Source organism: Vidua macroura, chromosome Z, assembly GCF_024509145.1.
Source record: "Vidua macroura isolate BioBank_ID:100142 chromosome Z, ASM2450914v1, whole genome shotgun sequence".
Taxonomy (NCBI): domain Eukaryota; kingdom Metazoa; phylum Chordata; class Aves; order Passeriformes; family Viduidae; genus Vidua; species Vidua macroura.
Window position 1 is genome coordinate 33,168,351 of NC_071611.1, and position 21,046 is coordinate 33,189,396.

At 39.0% G+C, this 21,046-nt stretch overlaps 1 protein-coding gene across 6 annotated transcripts; it reads right to left on the minus strand.

Moving 5' to 3' along the window:
• Positions 1-200: 200 nt before the first annotated feature.
• On the minus strand, positions 201-20,741 carry DDX4 (DEAD-box helicase 4). Of its 6 annotated transcripts, none has more exons than XM_054003956.1 (19): positions 20,654-20,741; positions 20,334-20,413; positions 19,845-19,908; positions 19,499-19,573; positions 17,902-17,967; positions 17,604-17,690; positions 17,314-17,391; positions 17,020-17,106; positions 16,610-16,690; positions 14,051-14,193; positions 12,831-12,983; positions 11,368-11,522; positions 8,863-8,992; positions 7,702-7,868; positions 4,812-4,957; positions 3,883-3,982; positions 2,505-2,775; positions 2,268-2,348; positions 201-506 (listed from the first exon to the last, which is right to left on the minus strand). In XM_054003956.1, the coding sequence occupies exons 2-19, from the start codon at positions 20,394-20,396 to the stop codon at positions 432-434; spliced, it is 2,022 nt and encodes a 673-aa protein (XP_053859931.1). In that variant the 5' UTR covers positions 20,397-20,413; positions 20,654-20,741; the 3' UTR covers positions 201-431. The 6 variants fall into 6 exon arrangements, with proteins under 6 accessions (XP_053859931.1, XP_053859932.1, XP_053859936.1 ...); XM_054003957.1 differs by having other exon boundaries at positions 20,334-20,416; positions 20,654-20,672; XM_054003961.1 differs by lacking the exon at positions 20,654-20,741 and adding an exon at positions 20,502-20,627.
• Between the last annotated feature and the right edge of the window lie 305 nt (positions 20,742-21,046).

Here is a 21,046-nt window from a genome sequence, read left to right on the forward strand (position 1 = left end):
ACAAGAGATAGCAGAAGTGGATTTATATCAGTCAAAGCTAAAATCATTCTACTAGATGCAACACAGGGCTCCATCCTTCTCTGAAGATGGCTCTGTAAAAAACATGTATTTTCACTAAGTTGTGGGTGTAGCCACTGACCTTTAGTTCTAGCTTGTGAAACTGCAATGACATGTAGCTGATACAGAGGCAACAATCCAAGTGCACTTTTCAAACTTTTATTAATTGCTTCAGAGCTGTTTAACAGATCCTTAAAACATCATAACACAAGATTGAAACTTTTTAACTGACATGTTACAAAAAAAAAGGAACAAAGTTTAGATGAACCCTTACATAAAGCTCCTTCCCAAACTGGGTCTTCACAAGATTATCTTCTCATGCAACATTTAACTTACAGCAAAACACAGTACAAACTAGCTTGGTATAAAGCAGTTTAATCCCATGACTCAATTTCTCTTGCAGAACAGTCCATCTCTACTTCTCCTGCATTCACGTTGCCTCTGTATTTCTAGGAAACACAACAGGTCCTAGTTTAGAATTATTAACACTTTCAATCATTTAATGGTAAGTCATCACAATACAATTATAGCTTTCTGCATGCATCTATCTCAATGTAATCTGAACACTCAGGAAGTTTTCATCATTCATCTCCTATACACAAGGGGTTTTGTATGCTGGTGTGAAATTACCGCAGTTTAAGTCAACCTCAGATTTTATCACATGTGGGAATAACACTTCCCACAGTTCACATCCCAACTTCTTTTCTTACCCGACACAAATCAGTTCATACAATTGTGGGAAGAAAACTTTCTTCTCCACTACATACTAAAGAATGACTGTCTGCATCACCTTCCCAGTAAAATCTTTTTCCTTTGGAAAAAGGATAAAGCTCAGTAATTTCTAAGACTGCCTCAAAATAATCACATAAGATCCTCCAGCAGATTCCCCTTTCAAGTTCATAATTTGATTGATCAAACGGACTTATCATGAAAAATTGGGCTGATTACAAATTAAGAGTTTCTGTCAGACTGACATGGGGTGGTCTCATAATTAGAACCTCACATTCTTCAACTCACAGAGCTGGTGCACTGTCTGTATGTGATATTAAGGGTAGTATTCCCAATGCAAGCAGACAGATTTCACACGAAAATCTATTCTATTCTGGATGAAGAGTCATAGGCAAATTTGGTTGTGAAGGAGGTTGTGAAGAACACAGACGGACTTGGACCTAGAAATGATGGATTTCATGAAATGCTGGGAGACGCTACACAAAGGCTGGAGATGTGCATTTGGAAGCAATCTAGTGAGATCCACCTCTGAAAGCAATCCAGTAAAAAAGCAAAAATAAAGTGTCCTTGAACTAGAACATACAAGAAAAATCTACTGAGTCAAGAATTACTCTGCAAGAAAAGGTTTATGCAAACACACACAACAGCCGTAATGTGAAGCTGTGAGTTTGAGAAGGAACTGACATCTCATGAAGTCCCTCACCCCCAGAAAAATTATTCAGATCTAGTAAGGGGACTAGCCAGCTAGGTAAAAATACCCAAACCACCCAAAGCTTTCAGTAACTATGGTATGGGAAAAGATAATTAATGAAAAAAAGGTCAGAGCTTGAAGTGAAGCTTCAGACATTGTGTAAGCACTGAGAGCAGTTATTTCTACTATGGTCTCAAAGGAAGGACATTTGTAACATTTGGAAGCAACTGATCTGTGATAAACTTCTTATGCAATGAAGACATGAAAGACTTTCAAATAGGAGTAAGCACAGAATCTAAAATTACCAACAGTAAGAGACTAGAGAAGGCTTCTCCCCATCACAGACATTAAGAATTCTGACACAAACCAGACCAGGGCATTTACCTAACTATAATTAGCTGAAATTTTCAGTCAACTGAGTTGCTTCACTAGGTGATTCATAACAAGCAGTAACTGCATAATCGGGAACTATTTACTCCCACCCTACATGTGTAGCACAGAAATTTCTGAACTACTGCTTTTGTTTATGTTTGCATGAATGTTTTCTTCCAGAGGAATCCTGACCTTACAGATCAAGACCACAGCAGCTAGTAAGAGACCAAGTCAAGGAATTTATCTGAAATTGGTTTCAGTAATATTGAATTCTTTGAAGATGCACAACTAAGAAAAAGGACACAATTACAGTCAAAACAGTTTCAGTGGCCTTAGTCTGCATATATACCACTAAACACAGTTTTAAACTGAGAAAAAGTTCTAATGGCCAAGACTCTCAGTTAATTTCCAGACCTACCTTTTGGGTATTAACTGGGAGTCGTCCTCCTTCAGCCTCACAAACAACTTCCATCAACCAAAGCGGAACTTCCTGCTGAGCCTATGCAATTAGGAAAATCAGTTTAGAGACTTTGATTGCTTTACCAATTCAGATTAAGAGTTCCAAAACTGTACCAAAAATGTCACAGTTGCTCAGTACATTCAAGTAAAATCTTAAAAGAACAGAAAAAGTTCAACACTAAGATCTGAAACTTACATCTGAAAGCACTTTAATTAAAGGTTTTGCAAGATGACCATCTGAATTGTTATCAAAGAAGCCAACAGCTTTCCCTGTATTTCCACAACGACCAGTTCGCCCAATTCGGTGTACATACTCTTCAATGGTGGAAGGAAGATCAAAATTAATAACGTGCTGAACATTTTCAATGTCCAGACCTCTTGCTGCCACTGAGGTTGCCACAAGAACTGGACATTTTCCAGAACGAAAATCCCGAAGTGCTATTTCTCTCTCTCTCTGTCCTCTAGCTCTATAAAGAAAGTAAGGGTTAGAATGGATGTCTCTAAAATTTACAGTATTATCTGAGATATAATTTAAGTGCCATATTTCATGGAAAGAAGCTCTTGGGGGGGGGTGGGTGGGAAATGGATGCAAAATGAAAAAAGACCCAAACCACTCATATGCTGCCTAGTTTAGGTTTTCTGAACCTTTTTTTTAACTGAGGAGCAGCAACACAGAGCAACTGTTTAAACTTAAGTCTCTAGAGAAATTGAGGTTTTTAAAAAGAACTGGAGATAATTCTGCATCAAACTCACTACCTCTCTAAGAAAATCCACTTGCTTAATTGATTACAAGTGCTCTTCCTACAGCTTTGTAGCAGGGAGCCAGAATAGCAAAGACAAAGTCTACACAGGCTCCTGCACAGGCCATTTTTCAGATATACTAAAAAAACCTGTGGCCAGTCAACAGTACAGAATTTGTCTTCTGTTTATCATCATGACAAGAAAACTAGATGTGCTCTGATGTTTCCATATTTGAAGAATATTTACAGATTATAAAGTACTGAACTACAGTGGGTCAGAATTTCTCTCATGTTCTTTATTGTCCAACTAAGAAAACAAATTAGAAAGTTAAATAGTGCTCTTTAGGATATTAACATGGGATACTTAAGTGAATCCTGGTATGACCACTATTCCAGAGAAGAATAAGTATCCTAACTTCAAGTCATAAAGGTAAAATTAATCAGAAACCAGTAACATTCATGACAGTTTAACAGCTTCCATTGAACCAGTTTTTCTACCTATACTTCAATTCACAATATAGTAATTCCACAGAAATGGAATTAAGAACCTCCTCCTACACAAGGGAGTTGTGGGCTAGCAGTTCAGGCTTGCCAGGAATGGAAGGCCAGATCTTCTCAAAAGGTGTGTGGCTTCCACACACCTACAAATCCAACAGCCACAGAATATACAAAAACATTCTGCATCTGCATGCTAAGACCTTTTTAGCCCTTCTTCAATCTTGATGGTGGCTGTCAGAACATATGGCAAGCTAAACGACGCAGATATGGCCAAACATGAGTTCTCAGTAACAGTTCTAACAAAACGCAAGTGACTTTCACTTTAAAAATACTTACCCATGGATACTAGTGGCTGGTATGTTTTCTTGACAAAGAAAGCATGCAATGAAATCTGCTTTTTGCTTTGTGTCCACAAAGACCAGGGTTCGTTCATTACCTATGTTGAACAGAAGTTTAAAGTCATTGCAGTTTGAAACACGACACCATTTTCACTATTTAGAGTAGCACTTACCTATATTAGAACCTAATGCAGGCACACATTTTGAATAAAGTCTTTAAAGTATGACTGTGATTTCTTGCCTATTCTGAGCTAATTAAATTCAATCCATCAATTTCTGTATCAATAAAGAAACTGAATGAAAACACATACATTCTTTTTCTCCTCAATAAAAGAAGAAAATATTGTTCCCTGTGACAGGTACGCATTTCCTTTCTACATCATGTGGCTCAAAGCAGTACATTATCCTGAGCACTGAACAGCAAGATTTCACAGACCATTTTTTAATTCCGAACTCATATTCAGTCTTCAGCATTAAAACTTAAGACATATAGAACAAATATGGAAAAATCCCAGACACTAATAAAACACAGGCCCAAACATTCACACAATTTTAATACACCTGTAGTCCTGAAATAATACCCCCAGAAGCTGAAGTATTGTAACTGACCATATAAAGTAGAAAGTCATCTAGGACGGTTGTCTCATAGTACTTAATAGAAATTAATCATTGACAAATACTGGACATTAGACTAGATTCAATGACATTTACAAGTCCCTTCCAACCCAAACTATCCTATGACTCTATGAAATACCCCTACAAAAATATGCCTAAAAACTTGCAGCTCCCAAAGTTCTGCTTCAAGCTTCATCACCAGTCTTGTAAAGCATGCAACACACAATAAAATCATACAGCCATGACCTTTTAAACACAAGTTTAAAGCCAGGCAAGTTTGACTTCTCTGGTGAACAAGTGCCATTAAGTTACCTATGCTGTGTAGAATTTCTATCAGTTTATCCCTCTTGAAACACTGAGAAACTTGAAGAATATTTTGCTGAACATCACTGCACGCTCCACCCGCATGTCCGACAACAACAAATAAAAAATCAGTTTTCAAAAATTCACAAGCTAGCCTGAAAAAGAGACAAAATTGAGCAACATGAAAAATGCTATGTAATTATTCTTGCTTTAAAAGCACATATTTTCATATATGTTTAAGCAACACAAAAAATATTTTTATCCTCCATTTTGTGAGGAACAATACAAGTAGTCTTGTATATATACATTTTTAAAAAGCCAGAAGAGACTACGTAGTTTGGGTCCTGCATACAAACCACATCTTGGGCTGCGTCAAGTGTGACCAGCAGGTCAAGGGATTTTAACTCTGCTTTGTAAGACCTCAGCTGGAGTACTACATCCAGCTGTGGCATGTTCAGGAGAAGACAGACACATTAGAGACAATTCAGGCCACAATGATGATCAGAGGGCCGGAGCCCCTCTACTCTGAAGACAAGCTGAGAGAGTTGAGGAGTGGGGATTATTAAGCCTGGAATGACCTTATTGCAGCCTTCCAGTACCTAAAGGGGGTTTACAAAAAAATACTGAGAGAAACTTTTTACACAGGAAATGGCAGGACAAGTACAAGCTGGACAAAGAATGGATCCAGACTAGACCTGGAGGGAAAGACTTGGGGGTGCTGGTGGATGAGGGGCTAGACACGACCCAGCAAGATGCACTTGCAGCCCAGAAAGCCAGCTGTGACCTGGGCTGCCTCCAAAGCAATGCGGCTGGCAGGGCCAGGGAGGCAATTCTGCCTCTCTGCTCTGATATTGTGAGACCCCCACTGCTGCATCCCAGGTTCCACCATACCCTACCTGTGTTCAGCTCTGGGATCCCCAGTATAAGAACTATGTGGACCTGTTAGAATGAGTTCATGGAGGCCACTAACCTAATAACAGAGCTGGAGCTCCTCTCTCCTATGAAGACAGACTACAAGAGGTGGGGTTGTTCAGCCTGGGGAAGAGTAGGCTTCAGGGAGACCCTGGAGTAGCCTTCTAGGATAAGCAGCTGTACAGTACTTAGTTGCTAGCTGGGATTAAACCACAGCCTTTTAGTGGAAGATACAAAGCCTCAAATGCTAAATTTAAGTTCTCCAGTCAACCAGAAAAACGTATGGTTCTCTCAACTCACATGTACAGAAAGAGCTTCAACTATCAGATCAAAGGTCTATGTAATAGCAGAAAGAAGTTCAGGTATAAAACCAAATGTTAAGTTAAAACTAAATCTGATTATATTCACTTAACAGAAGTGCAGGATGATCTGAACCCAAGAGGTCTAAAGAAAGCACCTTTGTGTCCAACACTACCAAAATAGTATACTGTTTAAGTTCTCCTGGTAGCACAGTATGGGGAAATCATTAGCTTTCCTGACTTCAGCACCAGAAAAGTATTAAATCCAGGAATGAACTGACTCCAGAAAAGAAGGGTTTTCACAATGTCAACTTTAGGCATTTCAGTTTCAAAAGGTTACAAGAACGACAGGGGCAAAAGAAAACTGCCTCAAAGCTGCACCAGGGGAGGCTTAAACCAGCTATTAGGAAAAAAATCTTCACTGAAAAGTTTTCAAGTATTGGACCAGGCTGGCCTGGAAAGCAGTGGCATCACCACCCCAGAAGGTACTTAAAAGATGTGCATATGTGGCACTTGGGGTATTGGTTCAGTGGTTCACTTGCTGGTGCTGGGTTAATGGTTAGATTTAATCAGCTCATGGGTCTTTTCCAACCTAAATGCTTCTAGGACCCTAATGTTATTATGCATTCCAAGCCATGATCCAAGCACTCAGGTTTCTGAAGTCTTCCACCAGCACCTATAAATCCTGCAGGACTCACAGTAGAAGGGTAGGTCTGCTGGGGCTTTTTTATTAAAGAGAAGAAGACAAATATCTTGAACAGTTCAAGGAATCTCTTCACAGTTTCTAGTAGTTACAGCACTCTTGATTCATCCTCCAGTATGCAAGAAAAATACATAGCAAAAGCATGAGCAAAACCACAATGATAAAAACAGACCCAGAGATGAAGGAACCCAGATTCTTCTTTCAAACCCAAAACCTGAGTGAATCAGAGCACACTGAGTATCTTACAGGGAGATACACACTGATCTTTCCCCAGGATACACTGAGAAGTGAGACCACATTCTTGCAGAAACACATGTAAATGTGTTTCATTCCATGTAAACACATGGAATGAACAAAAACTGTACTTGTGTACAGTATCATCTGAATACTTGATTACCACCTAAGCAAACAAGGTCATTTTTAGCTGACTACAAGATTATTTTCCACAAGAAGAACCCTATGAAAAAAACTCTGGACAAGGAACGAAAGCCACAACAGGTGAGAGGAACTTTAAAGATAATGAGTAGTAAACACGTAAGATGCATCATAAACCCATCTGTAGAAGCTCTAAAACTACTGAAAATAAATACCAATTATCTACATAAAAATTGAGTACTATAACGCTGGTAAGTGAGCAATATTTGCTATGTCTCATTAGTCAAAGATGGTGTTATCAGCAACATCACTGGTTTTGAGCTTCCACAGATGTGGTGGGGGAGGAATAAGAAACCAACAGGGGGAACATGAGGACCTCTGCAGAAGTAGAATTTAGAAGCTTTCAGACAACCTTCTAAATTGCTTAGGAGTCCCCACCTAAATTAAGCAGTTAATGTTTAGAGTACCTGCTTAAATTAAGCAAGAAATATTAATATCATAGCTTTCAGTATTTTCAAGCTTTTAGAAATAAGGAGTGTTCTTAACTCTTCAGATATTTAGCTCTATACAAGTACATGTTCAGATTTATTTCTAATTTTATTCTACTCACCTCTGAACTTCTTCAGGAAAAGTGGCACTAAACATTACTGTTTGGCGTTTGTCTTTTTGTGGCATATCTGGGAAAGATACCAGCTTCTTCATATCTGCACCAAAACCCATATCAAGCATGCGGTCTGCTTCATCTAGCACCAAGTATTTCACATTATGCAAACCAATCTGCAAGTATTTCAGTCAAAGAAAAACACTATTTGTTCACTGACAGAATGCACTTACAAAATATCCTAATTGCCAAAATCCACCTTTTACTTATTTCTTTCAAGTTAATAAAAAGAGTTTACATCTCAACCTCTAGTTAGTCTTTTATTCTGCGCAATTCACACCACAGTGCTGCAGAACTTAGTTCAGCAATGTAAACACAGAGCTTAGAGACCAACTATAATTCAGCCCATCTATTTTGGAATTATGCCTTGAGTTTTAGAAAGGTTCTCTCATAACCCTCGAAGATTCTCAAAAACCTATTTTTATTTTTCTGAAAAAGAAGTATGTCAGAAAATATTAAGAATATTACAACTTAACCCCTGCTGACCAAGACTATCATTTTTGACTAAAAGCCTGACAACTGCAGAAAATTGATCTCCAGTTTACTACCAAGTGTTTTTCCAAACTTTGTTTGTTCAGTGAATATCACTCAGTCATCACACTAACACGTAAAAGTTTTAATATGAATTTAAAATGACCGGGGAATATAAAAACTCAAATATATTATTATACAACCTGGAGCTTTTTGTATTTTGTATATGACAATAAAGTGCCAGACAGATACAGCCACTGAGCAAAACAAACAGGACATCGAGTGAAGATCCACTACAGAGTATGCCTCAAGAAATATGTGAAAGTGTTCCAGGTATTTAAGCTATAAAACTTTATTGCCATGACCACTGCAGCCACTTTGATTTAGACTAATATTATCCAGCTGCCTCTTAAAGGAACTGAAGAGATCTAGACTCAGGTTACTCCTTCAAAAACTTCATGGAATTTAGACAGTCTAAGAAAACCTCACTTGTATTTCAGTGCCTGTACAAAGGCAGCATACTGAAAGAGCCACTGAAAACCAATCTCTTTTTCTATTAATTTTAAAGAATGAAAAACAGTATTTTGTCTTTTAGCTAAAGAGTATTTAGGGAATTCAGATGAAGTGTTAAGATGTTACCTTTCCTCTTCCAATGATGTCTAGAAGCCTTCCTGGAGTGGCACACAGTATATTACAGCCTTGTTTTACCTGACGAATCGAATAGTCTGTTTGTGTACCTCCATAGATCACAACAGGCCTTATACAAGTTCTATTATGTAGAAAAAGGTTTGGATTAATTGTAAGTATGTTAACAGTATTGTTTCATGCAAGTTCATATAAAATAATCACATCTACCACAAATCAGTTTAAGAGTGGTTTAACTCCTTCAGCATACAGCTCAGTCCAAAAACAGTGCTCAAAACTAGAAACCCACTGAGTAAGCTTAAAGTTCCCCACATACTACATAACAGAGGCTGCCCAAGTGGCTTGCTAGGAAGAAACACTTGATTTCGCCTGCATTCTCCCCTCTCTTCAACTGAGACCTACGAACACTAATAGTCCAAAGAGTGTTAAGACTTTGTCCCCCTTTATACAGCATCCACAGAAAAAGCAGAACCACCATTACATATGCCTCTAGAGCTTCAGAAGTAATCTTCACAGACCTCAAAAGGGGCAAAATAATAAACACGCATGGCATCTTTGTAAAGCAGCTGATCACACTGGCCATACAGTGCATGACTCAAGGATTAGACAGCAAATCCAGACTCAGTGCTCTTCCCACCAAGTTTTTTGGTTAGAGCTGTCAAGTAGCTAGATCAGATATTCTTCTGTAGAAAACCACTTCTCTAAGCAAGAACTACCTTACACAGCTCTGAATCATGTTTACAAGCTCATCTTTATAACCTTCTGCTAATATCTTTACATGCATGCAATGAGTAACACCCAAATTCAAATGGTCTTTTACTGAAGATATTAATTCAGCTTCATATGCAACAATGGTGATCAGATAGATCTGGTAAATTTTTACCAAAGTTAAACACAACTTTTCAGAAAGCTTTAGTCAAGAATAGAAATTCCCTCTTGAATCCCACAATTTCAGTATTTATCCATGATTAGTATACATACATATTTCATATTCCTAACTGCAAATTAAATCAAAGAGACAGAGATCATAAATCTCAACTGATCAATACGCAAGTTCTTCTTTAGACACTACAGATCCACATCCTGATATTGTTTAACTTATTCTCATTTTTACTACAAGCCAGCTGTAAGAGAAACTTTCTAGATTTAGATGTTATTTCATGATGAAATCATCTGTATCTAGTTTAAAACAGCATAACCGAATCAGCTACAAAGTTACGTACAGTTTTAGAGATTAAGAAGCTGTTCTTAGGGACATATTTAGTAAGTTAGATACGCAAACATGATCATTCTTCCTCAAGACAGCCAGCCTTCAAGTGTAAGTTTGCTTGAATAAAGGCAAGTATGATTCACCAGATTCTGCAGCGATTATGTTCTGTATTTCACCTCTGAATAGTAACAAATTGCTACATACATAGATTTAGTTCTCTTCTGTACCCTGGTAAAACCTATTACTTAGTAAAAAGATTAATGAAGAATCTAGTATAAATGTACTCTCACACAACATTCAAGGACTTAGTGAGAAGTTTAGATCTCTTGCTCTGTTTTGAAAGCTCAAAGAGTTTCTTTGAGCTGTAACAAGTCTGTCTAAGACCAGAAACACCAGAAATTCAGAGTAATTAGAAACCATCACTGGAAATTAACTAAAACCCATAACACTCACCTCCATTTTGCCAAGATGAAAGTAAAGCAAGTATAAATTACTTAAGACAAGCTATTAAGTTTCTTCATATTGAATACATCTAGTGCAGGTAGCTCAGTGTACAGCTGCAGTGCAGCTCTCTGTGGCAAGAAATCGCTGGAGCCCAGGCAAAAGACCATGAAGTGGCGCTGACCCTTTACTTAACAAAGGGCACATGGACCTGAATCACTAGCCAGGTCACCAGATGCTCAGACTCTGCAGGAGCAAATAACTTGTTCAGAGGTCCCTTCAGGAGACACCCTGTTTGAGATGTTACATGTTGCTGCAAAACAATGAAATTACTTGAAGGAAACAGAGGTCTGAGATTCTGCTGTGGGAAACCTGAGGTCGAGTCAGTGAGGAAACCTCATCTGACTCTCCGAGTGGTGGGTGTAGGAAGCAAGCAGCAAGCAGATCACTAGAGCCACCTGCTGCAAAGGGACTTTGGTCCCAACAGTTGAAGTCCCTGGTGGTGTCGGAGTGACTGCCAGAGTGGCTCCTGGACAGTCAGAAAAACTTGCTTAGCAAGCTGTTTAAGAAACTTCACTTTTCTCATCAGTGATAAGCTGAATACTTATCTCCTCTTCAAGCTGGAGTAAGCCTTCCATTCACCCACCCCAATATCAGAAAGATTAGGCACCAGTCATATAGTAAGAAACCCACTAAGCAGTACTATAACCGGAACTCATTATAATCTAAACTCAAGTGTTTGTAATGTGATTGGCCCAAAAAATTTTGCAAGTATTTATGAAAAAAATAAAGCACTGCTGATTCAAGCAAAGTAATCATCAATATCAGGCAACTGTGCAAAAGCTTACCCATACACGAATTTTCTTGCTTCTAGGAAGATCTGATTTATCAGTTCTCTAGTTGGGGCAGTAATGATACATTCTGGCTCTTGCTGCTCTTTAAATCTACTGGCAGTTACACCCTCCCTCATCATTTGGGCCACAACTGGTACAAGAAAGGCTGCCTGGGGAAAAAAACACACAGCAGTATTTGGGCTGTTTAATCTTAAAATCTTTCATCAGTCCCATTAAGATCTGTGTATCAATCTTAAAGCTTGAATGATAGTGTACACAATGATCAAGGACATCAAACTGCAGAAGGATTGACCTGAATGCACAAGAGAACATTTAAGCTTATTTCTCTTTGTTAACCAGTATGAAAGCATATCTCTGGCTCTTAACAGTCTAGTAACACAGGAACACAATCATGCCAAGGCTAACTTCCCATACAGTTCCATACACTGATGACATACCCTGATAGTTAAGTAACCCAAGACCAAAACCTACTTAAATGGCAGATCAGTTTGCAACACAGCTGCACCACAACTGCACATTTACTTCCACATAAGACTAGATACCCACAAACCAGCATCTGTATAGTTCCAAAAGCATTCAGAATATTTAGAGCACAGACTTTGAATGTTTCCCCTTCTGCAAACAGAAGAGGTCTTTCAAAAGAACTAGCAAGTTACTTTAAAACTAAACTAGGATTCCACACTAAGCTAAACAGCAAAAAGCTACACTTCATAACCAAACATCCCTATCCACCAGCTATCAGTCATTAGGTTTGGGTACATTAGTTTAAAAAATTGAGACAACTTTCAGCTTAGTATCAACTCTCAACACTGTTCTATGATTAAAAACAAATCACCTAAAACCAAGACAGGTGCACATCAGATTTCATTAAACCAAGTATGACAAACCTGCACACCACAGCTACACTCTGGCTGGCGTAAGCTTGAAAAAAACCAAAACCAAAACACACACAAAACTCATACACACACAATAGAAAACTAAAGAAACAAACAAACACACACAAAAAGAAAACAAAACAAGACAAAAAAACCAAAACCACAACTATCAAAAATAACTGCTAACAAACAAAACCAAACAAACAAAAAAAACCACACAAACAAAAAAACCCACTAAATAAGACAAAACTCCACACAACACAGACGTGTCCTTACTTTCAACTGCTGAGTCCTGTCATCAGCAGTTTCTAGGACTGCCTGCCTATACTTCTGAATCCACAGCTGTATCTCTGAAGGCTGGCCTGCTTACCAAGATACTAGTTTACTGAAAAAAAGAGTAAAGCCCAAAATGCGACAACCCTATCATCATTTGTATCTGTACCTGAAACCTGCCATTGCTGTGCAAGTAAAATTACTGGACAACAAGCAGTCAAGCATGTGACATATGGAAGACTGAGGCATCCCCCTGAAAACTCTTAGTCAAATACTTTCCGTAGAATAAATACTGCACAAAATGCTCACAGTTTTTCCTGATCCTGTCTGGGCACATGCCATTAAATCCCGTCCTGCCAGTATAATAGGAATGCTGTACTTCTGCACTGGAGTAGGCTTAGAGTATCCAGCTTTAGCAATGTTCACAGTTAAAGTATCACACATGTTAGTGTCTGCAAAACTCTGTAAGAGAAAAAATTAAGTTATTACACAATCACAGAAGGTAAAAGTTTAAAACCCAAAATGCTTACTGTAGGATAGACACATCCAAATACTAAAGAGGGTTAACTTTAAAAGTAGTCTCACCAGTCATTTAGGTTGCCAAAGCTCCTAAAGATAAAAGCCCCAAAGGTCTCTAAAACCTGCTCATGCCCATTCAAGTAACATTGTATGCAGGACAGTGAATGCTTTCAGCTGGTCTTACTAGTTTTAAGAGAGAATTGCTCAAATTCATATATCTGGATTCAAGCAAGTAAACCCACATAGCATGCCATGAAAAAAACCTGAAACTCTGTAGTTTCATTTCATGTAGGAGCTACACACAGTCTCTGTGCTAAAACCAGTAAGGGGAGCTAAAACAACATTCCTAGCCAGAACCAAAAAGCAACAACAGGTGACAAAAATCAGTTTAACTTCAGTGAGAACACTTTCACAAGATGGATGGGGAGAACACCTCTGCATGTTCTCTTTCAAGACAGGTACTACTAACCCCTCTCCACTTCTCATTCTTTTCCCTAAAAAGTGCTTTTTAAATTTTTAAACCCTGGCCACCCATTATAGATAAAAAACTAAGTTTTATGTTAAACAAAGAACTGCAACCACAGAGAACAGACTACAAATTACTTTAAAACACCCCTCTGTCTAAATGAATAGTATCCAAACAGGTGTTCATTTACATTTTTGAAGACTCCCCAGTAATTGACTTCAATAAGGTAATTATACCAGCCTGCCCAGAAACTGCTGCCAAAGACCTCTTTCTTTCAGTATCTAAACTGGTATTCTTCCAAAAATTTAATGACTATTCTTCCTATATATCCAGTATTACTTTCTCTGGACCACTTCTGTAGTTTGTTAGTTACTGTGAATTCCAATTTTTATCTTTCCAATGGGGAGCACCTCCTTCCAACATCACACTATCTGCAAGATTTGATATTTTTTATTAGTATTTTCATTAGCTGCAAATACTGAACACACTACAATTCTCATAAATCATGCTTCACATAAACTGTGAAAATAAACAATTTACTAACCCTTAATGCTGCTGGAGGGTCCAGTCCTGACACTTGAACAACATTTTCATCATACTTGTCAAAATTCATTCCTGTCTGATAACGTGCAAAGATGGCTTGCTCATCATCAGGTGGAGGAGGGGGCACGTAAGTCACCTTTGGACCTTAAGAACACAACCACTTAAGTTCACAAACAATATAAGGAGAAGTTAAAATAAAACTATTTTAAGTATGAAGCTATGGAAGTTAAATTCAGTGAGATGTCATGTGGATTTCCCTCCATTTTTCAGGAAGGCATCAAAATTCCATACATTCCTTCTATCAGAACTTAATTTTATACTACGAGACCTAAAATTTACCTCCATATGAAGTCAGACTCGTAAAGCATTCATGACTCATGTTCACTCAAGGACCCCACTTTCAAGAGGTATCACAAAAATTAAATTAGTGTCTTCTTCATCATCTAGACAGACAGCTGTTCTTATGACACAAGGAAGGACATGCTTCCCACACCACAAATTAATCTTTCTGAAGAGCTCTCTTTCCACATAAAATTCCATATAGATAGATGCAGCTGTTGCATACCAGTACCCAGAATGGTTTTTAATACACTAATACTTCACGCTATAGTAATGGAAAAGGAATTACTATTCTGTGTTAAGGATGCAGCTATGTCCACTATAAGCATTAGGATATTTCCTCTATAAGGACTTCAATTCCTAAAAATCATTATTTGAACTAAAAATATGAAAAAAATTAGTTGAACTAAGTCAAATAGAGGCAAATCAATTGTTTTTCAGATATAAAGTATCACTTCTGAACATGTATACTAATCACTGGATCACAAAAGGGTTTGAGTTGGAAGGAACCTTTAAGATGATCCATTTCCAACCCCCATGCTGCAGGACAGACATCTTCCACTAGACCACATTGCTCAAAACCCAACTGAATATACCCTTGAACACTTCCAGGGATGAGGCATCCACAAGCTTTCTGGTCAATTCCAATCCTTCACTGCAACTCACCCTCTGAGCAAAGAGCCATTTAGCCATCTTTTCTACAATGAAGTTTTTCACTATTACCACACAAAATGTTCTTACATGGAAAATATCAGCCATCCACTAACCATAACACTGGTTTAATTCCACGCCTAATTTGAATTATAGTACTTCCATCAATAATATATTACTATGCTCTATGTAGGACAACATATACGTAGGCAGGTACAGTAGCATCAGTGGCAGAAGAATACAGCAGGACTGTGGGGGGGAAAATCACTAGCAAACAACAAAAAAACCCCAAAATTAAAACAAAGTTAAATCAGGAACAAGTGGCCTGTCAGAGCTATACACCTTACTTGTCAGCACTGACAATAAAATATTTTCTCTTACAGAGTAGAAGGAGAAAAGTCTAGATCAACTCTTTCAAAACTTAGCAAGTTCTTTAAGGCTTACTTTCACTTTTGGGGTTAGCACCTCTGCTTCACTGTACATTAATGGAACCAGCCTCAGCATGACAAAGAAAAAAGATTATGTAACACTACAGCTTTGAAAAGCCAGTAACTAAAATTGAAATGAGTTATAAACATGTCTGCTGGATCAGTCCATGTCAAACGGGATGGGACTCTGGTTGCAGACTTAGGATTTATGTGTCTGTATCATACAAGCAAAAAGCAAGAGACACAGGGAAATAACATCCATGCAAATTTAGATCAGATACAAGATGGCAGCTTATGCAAAGCCTTTTTCTATATATTCTTTGAACTAATACCATAAAAGAAAAGGTGTAAAGTCATTGTACTCTAACCAATAAGAAAAGGACCAACATGGGTTTAACATTAACCAAAGTACTTCTATGAACCTCAAACAATACACAGCAATTCATTATTTAAGATTGAAACATTTTCTATCTTTACAAAGCATATATCTAGGACTTCCCACATCTTGAACTATCAGTAAGTTCTTGTTCTTTCTCGTTCCTTATGATAAATAGAAATGTATTCACTTGGTTCTTAACTTCTTAGCTTCCCATGAGAAGGTTTTGAAAATTTCCAGCCTTTCTCAGCTTTATGTCTACTTTCTGGGGCCGTTTTGCACTTTCTAAAGTCTTTCACCTTTTTATATTCCTACAATTCCCCCTCTCTTTTTTAACTTTAAATAAACTAATTTTGACTTGTTATTTATTTACTACTTTGTGTTACATAGTTTTCCTATTGTATATATTTTTCATTTTAGGAAAAAAATGTTATAAACTTTGAAAAAAATGAAAACTCCCTATAAAAACTTTGAAAAGACTACTACGAAAACTTTGGAAAAACTCTCTATAAAAATGTTATAAACCAGCCTTTCTCAACTTTATGTCTACTTTCTAGAGCCTTTTTACACCTCCTAAAGTCTTTTACATTTTATATTCCTACACGTCTTTTCCAGGCATACAACCAAGATACCTAGCATTTGCAGAAGATTCTTAATAGGGAGAAAAATTAATAACAGTATTTGTCAGAATTAAGACGGAACTGCTTTGTCATTGATCACCAATGAGTAAATCCATGCAGTTCACCCCACCACTAAAAAGCCTCACCTGTACCAGCTGTGAGTATTCCTCTTTCTCTAGAATCAGGAGTTCCAGACTGAGGTATGTCCCTTTGCCTACCTCTACCACCTGTAAGTAACAGATATATAGCACATAGAGGGTATAAAATTAGTATCATGAAATACTAAAATTGAAGCCAGTACGATTTATTCCAACAAATCTGCAGAGCAACAGTCCCAACAATTCCAACCTATACTGTATTATAACCAGTAATACTCATTTTTTTAAAGACACAATTCATATTCCACAACACAGCTGAAGAACAGAACTGGTAGTAGCAGTTCTCAGCTCTTCATGGTAGATCTCAGGGAGCAAAAAAACCCCGGAAGATCACCAACCATACACTGTACCCATACAAAGCACTCAGTATGCAAAAAAGACCAAACCTTCAAACTTACTCTCACCTCCTCCAAAGCCACCACGAAATCCTTTAAACCCTCTGTTTTGTGTACTAGCACCATCTACAGCGTTTCGTTCTTCAAAACCTGCAATAATACAGCATAGCACACAGTACAGTAACTCACTTTGCCCACTTCTGCATCAGCACATCAAGTGCCTTTCATCTGGATGAAGAAAAGAAGTCATTTCAACACTTTCACTCTTCACTGCTCGTTCTCAGGGAACAGGCAAAGCCAGAAAGAATGACCAGTGTATGCTGCCATCACACAAACCAGTCAATGCAACAAACTTACCTTGTCCGAACCCACCATGAAATCCTTTAAACCCTCTATTTTGTGTAGTAGCATCTTCTCCTCTTCCTTCTTGAAAACCTGCAGTACAACATAAAGTAACAGAGTTTGCTCAATTTTGCATGTACAGATCAAATTCCAATTATCGGGCTGAAGAACAGAAGCCATTTCACTGATTTCACCCTTGTACTGGTAGTTCTCAGGGAGCAAAAAAACCCCGGAAGATCACCAACCATACACTGTACCCATACAAAGCACTCAGTATGCAAAAAAGACCAAACCTTCAAACTTACTCTCACCTCCTCCAAAGCCACCACGAAATCCTTTAAACCCTCTGTTTTGTGTACTAGCACCATCTACAGCGTTTCGTTCTTCAAAACCTGCAATAATACAGCATAGCACACAGTACAGTAACTCACTTTGCCCACTTCTGCATCAGCACATCAAGTGCCTTTCATCTGGATGAAGAAAAGAAGTCATTTCAACACTTTCACTCTTCACTGCTCGTTCTCAGGGAACAGGCAAAGCCAGAAAGAATGACCAGTGTATGCTGCCATCACACAAACCAATCAATACAAAAACTACACTCACCTTGTCCAAACCCCTTAAACCCTCTGTTTTGTGTAGTGGCATCTTCTTTGATTCCTTCTTGAAAACCTGCAGTACAGCATAGCACACAATCACTGAAGTTTGCCTATTCTGATGTGCAGGTCTGGCCCCTTATAGCTGGTAATTGTTGATCTCAGTCCTTGTTTAATGATTTCACAAGAACTTCAATATACAATTGAGTGATTTGCCTAAACATATGAAAAAATGAAGACAAGAGTATTTTTTGCCAAGTAGTCTGGCAGAAAACAGTACTGCTCTCCTGTACAATTTCAAGTAAATCAAACGTTGGGTCTTTAAGTATTTGCCTTTATATGTGTATATGCTCATCAAGCCACTAACTTCAACTCTTCAGGAAGGACACAGATCAATTAAGACTTCTGGTTCCAGGGCAACTGACAGCATTTGTCCCTTCACAGTTTTCACAGCTGGTACTACAGAGTAAGGGGCAAAGGCAGTTGCTGCCTGCTATGAAGTGAGGACTCAAAAACATGTCTTTCAGATCTACAAAAATCTATTTTTTATTATTCAGAATTGCTTATCCAGTTGACAGTAAGTATGTAGTGTATTTTTATTTCTAATGCTTATCCTTAGTCACTCTTCTCAGGGGAAGAGAAATGAAATAAACATATACATAAACATAAGTCATATGCATAATCAAGGTATTCCTCAATTTAGACTCAAGTTTCAGGAGTTATCTAAGGTCCAAAGAATCAGCTTAGATGATAATTTACTCCTCAGTCCTTACTTTTCAGCTGAATACCTGTTCTATCATACTGTAATGACAAAGAGCATCATCTGGTACAGGACACCATGAAGTTCTCCTAGCACAGTATCTGTGGCTCCTTCACCACCAAAGCCTGGTGTGTATACGAGTATGTCAGTCAGTTTGGTTTTACCAAATTATAGACATAAAAATTACATCTGAAGGGCTGATATGCAAATGGCAGCACTCTAAGTATCCACAAAATAGAATAGACCTTAAATACAACTTGCAAGTTACTTCATAACTGCTGCTGGAGAGTCTACAACAAAACTGCTTGACATTAGTGCCCTGCACCAAATAAGCCTAGCATTCACCCACTGTAACAGGGTTCAAGAAAAAGGATGCATAACTGGTATAGAACTTTTTCAAAGAATCAACTTTGCTGTTTTTGACTAGGATAGAGTCAATTTACTTCACAGCAGCTGGCACTGGGCTGTGGCTTGGTTTTATTGGAAACAGTATTGATAATAAGGAGATGTTTTTAGTTAGTGCTAAGTAGTGTTCACACTGAACTGCGGCCTTTTCTGCTCCACACCACACCAGCAAGAGGGGCTGAGGGAGCACAAGACAGGATGGGACAGAGACAGGAAAGCTGATCCCATCCCATGTCACATGAAGCTTAGGATATAAATCCAGGGAAAGAAGGAGGAAGAGGAGGGCACTTGACTCTGGTGTTTGACTCCCCAAAATATGGTCATGCATGACAGAACTCTACTTTCATGGAGCTGAACCTGCCTGCTGATTGAAAGCAAATGGCAAAATTTAATGTATCATACACAACTAGCCATTAGAAATACAACCACTACTGGAAGTTACCTTTGGCTGCAAAATTCCTTTTTCTACCAAAACGATTCATTGGCTGATGTTGTGAGTTCACAAATTCATCAGTACCTATAATTTAAAAAAATAATTAAGTTAAAACTCAAAGCTATCTTTGACTTAGTAGTAGCTACATGCTACTATATAATTGCAGGAAATAAGGAAGCTCTGACAGTCAAAAAGAAAGCCTATTCATTATGTTCTTTATATAATTTGAAGCTGCTATTCTATGGGGGTCCCATGAAAATATCAAAATACTATTGTATTTCCCTTTAATCTTGTACAATGCTCAAGGGACCAACTCTTCCAAACATCAGTAAAGTCAAAAGTGCCTTTCACATACCAAATGAGTCTACACTTGAACTAAAGACAGATGAGGGGTCATTTGGTCTCTCAAGCAAGCTAACCTGCAGAAAGAAAAAAGGCACAACAATATGACGACTTCAGGCCTAGTAAAGCATGTAAATACAAACACAGCTACCAAGTCATGCACTTGAAAAAAGCTACCTTCTGCATCTTCTGAGAAATGAATTTCACACTAAATGGCACACTGGCAGCATCTGAATATTACAAAAAATCACAATACACAGCTGACATGTCAAACCCACTTAAGCACACATCACTAGTATCTGAACAAAACAGCAGCAAGTAAATTGCTAGTGCAGAGAAACCTCCTCTCTTCAGTAACAGTGAACTCCTATGGCTGCCTACTATATTTCCAAATATCACGAGAACAGGGAACACCACAGCCAAGCAGGGACACGGGCTGGAGGAAGGAAAGGGAAAAGACACAAACATACTCCATGGCCATAGCTGCCCCTCCCACTCATACCTTCTCAAGGGATGGGAGTAACGCCTCGTCCCCTATCTCCGCATTCCAGTCTTCTTCCATCATGCTGCGCCCTGCCAGACCTGCTTGCAGCAGACAGACATATCAGCGCCCGCCTCCCGCCAGGCTTCGGAGCGTACCGCGAAATAAAGAGAAAATGGCGCCCCGCACCGAGACTCGCCGACACGGTGCGCCGCCGATGCCTGCGGGCGGGGCTGAGCGCGCCCGGCCCGGGCGCTGCGCTGGTGGGGACGGAGGAGGTGAGGGTCCTGCCGCAGAAAAGCACCCCGCTTCCCTCAGGCAGCGCGCAGCCCCCCTCCTACCTCCTTCCCACGGTCGCCAGCACAGCACGCCGAATGAAGATGGCGGCTAACGCCGACAGCCCTCCATACGGCCACATGTGCCGCTGCCGCCACGTCACGTGTCGCGCCCGACGGCCAATGGGCGCGCGGCGCGGGCGGGCTCCGCGGGCGCGCCCCGGCCTTTCACGTGCGGCCACTGAGGCGGGAATGGCGCTGCGAAGGCCCGCCGGGCCTGGAGCCGCCGAGCCGCACCCGGTGCAGAGACTATTTCACTGCGCACACCTTTTCCAAGCATTAGCGTAATACCCAAGGAGACATGTGCTTCTGCTGGAATATTAAAAAAAAAAAAGGGAAAAAGTGTGTAAAATAAGAAAAACAAAACAAAATTAACTCCCCCGGAACACCACTTCTCTT

What these genes read in the sequence shown, in the direction of transcription:
- DDX4 (XM_054003956.1), bottom strand. Translation starts at nt 20,396, where the DNA reads ATGATGGAAGAAGACTGGAATGCGGAGATAGGGGACGAGGCGTTACTC. An exon ending in TCATGGTGGGTTCGGACAAG is followed by an intron (nt 17,107 to 17,313) that starts GTAAGTTTGTTG and finishes GTATTATTGCAG; the next exon opens with GTTTTGAAGAACGAAACGCT. An exon ending in AGACAGGATCAGGAAAAACT is followed by an intron (nt 11,523 to 12,830) that starts GTGAGCATTTTG and finishes TTTTTTCCCCAG; the next exon opens with GCAGCCTTTCTTGTACCAGT.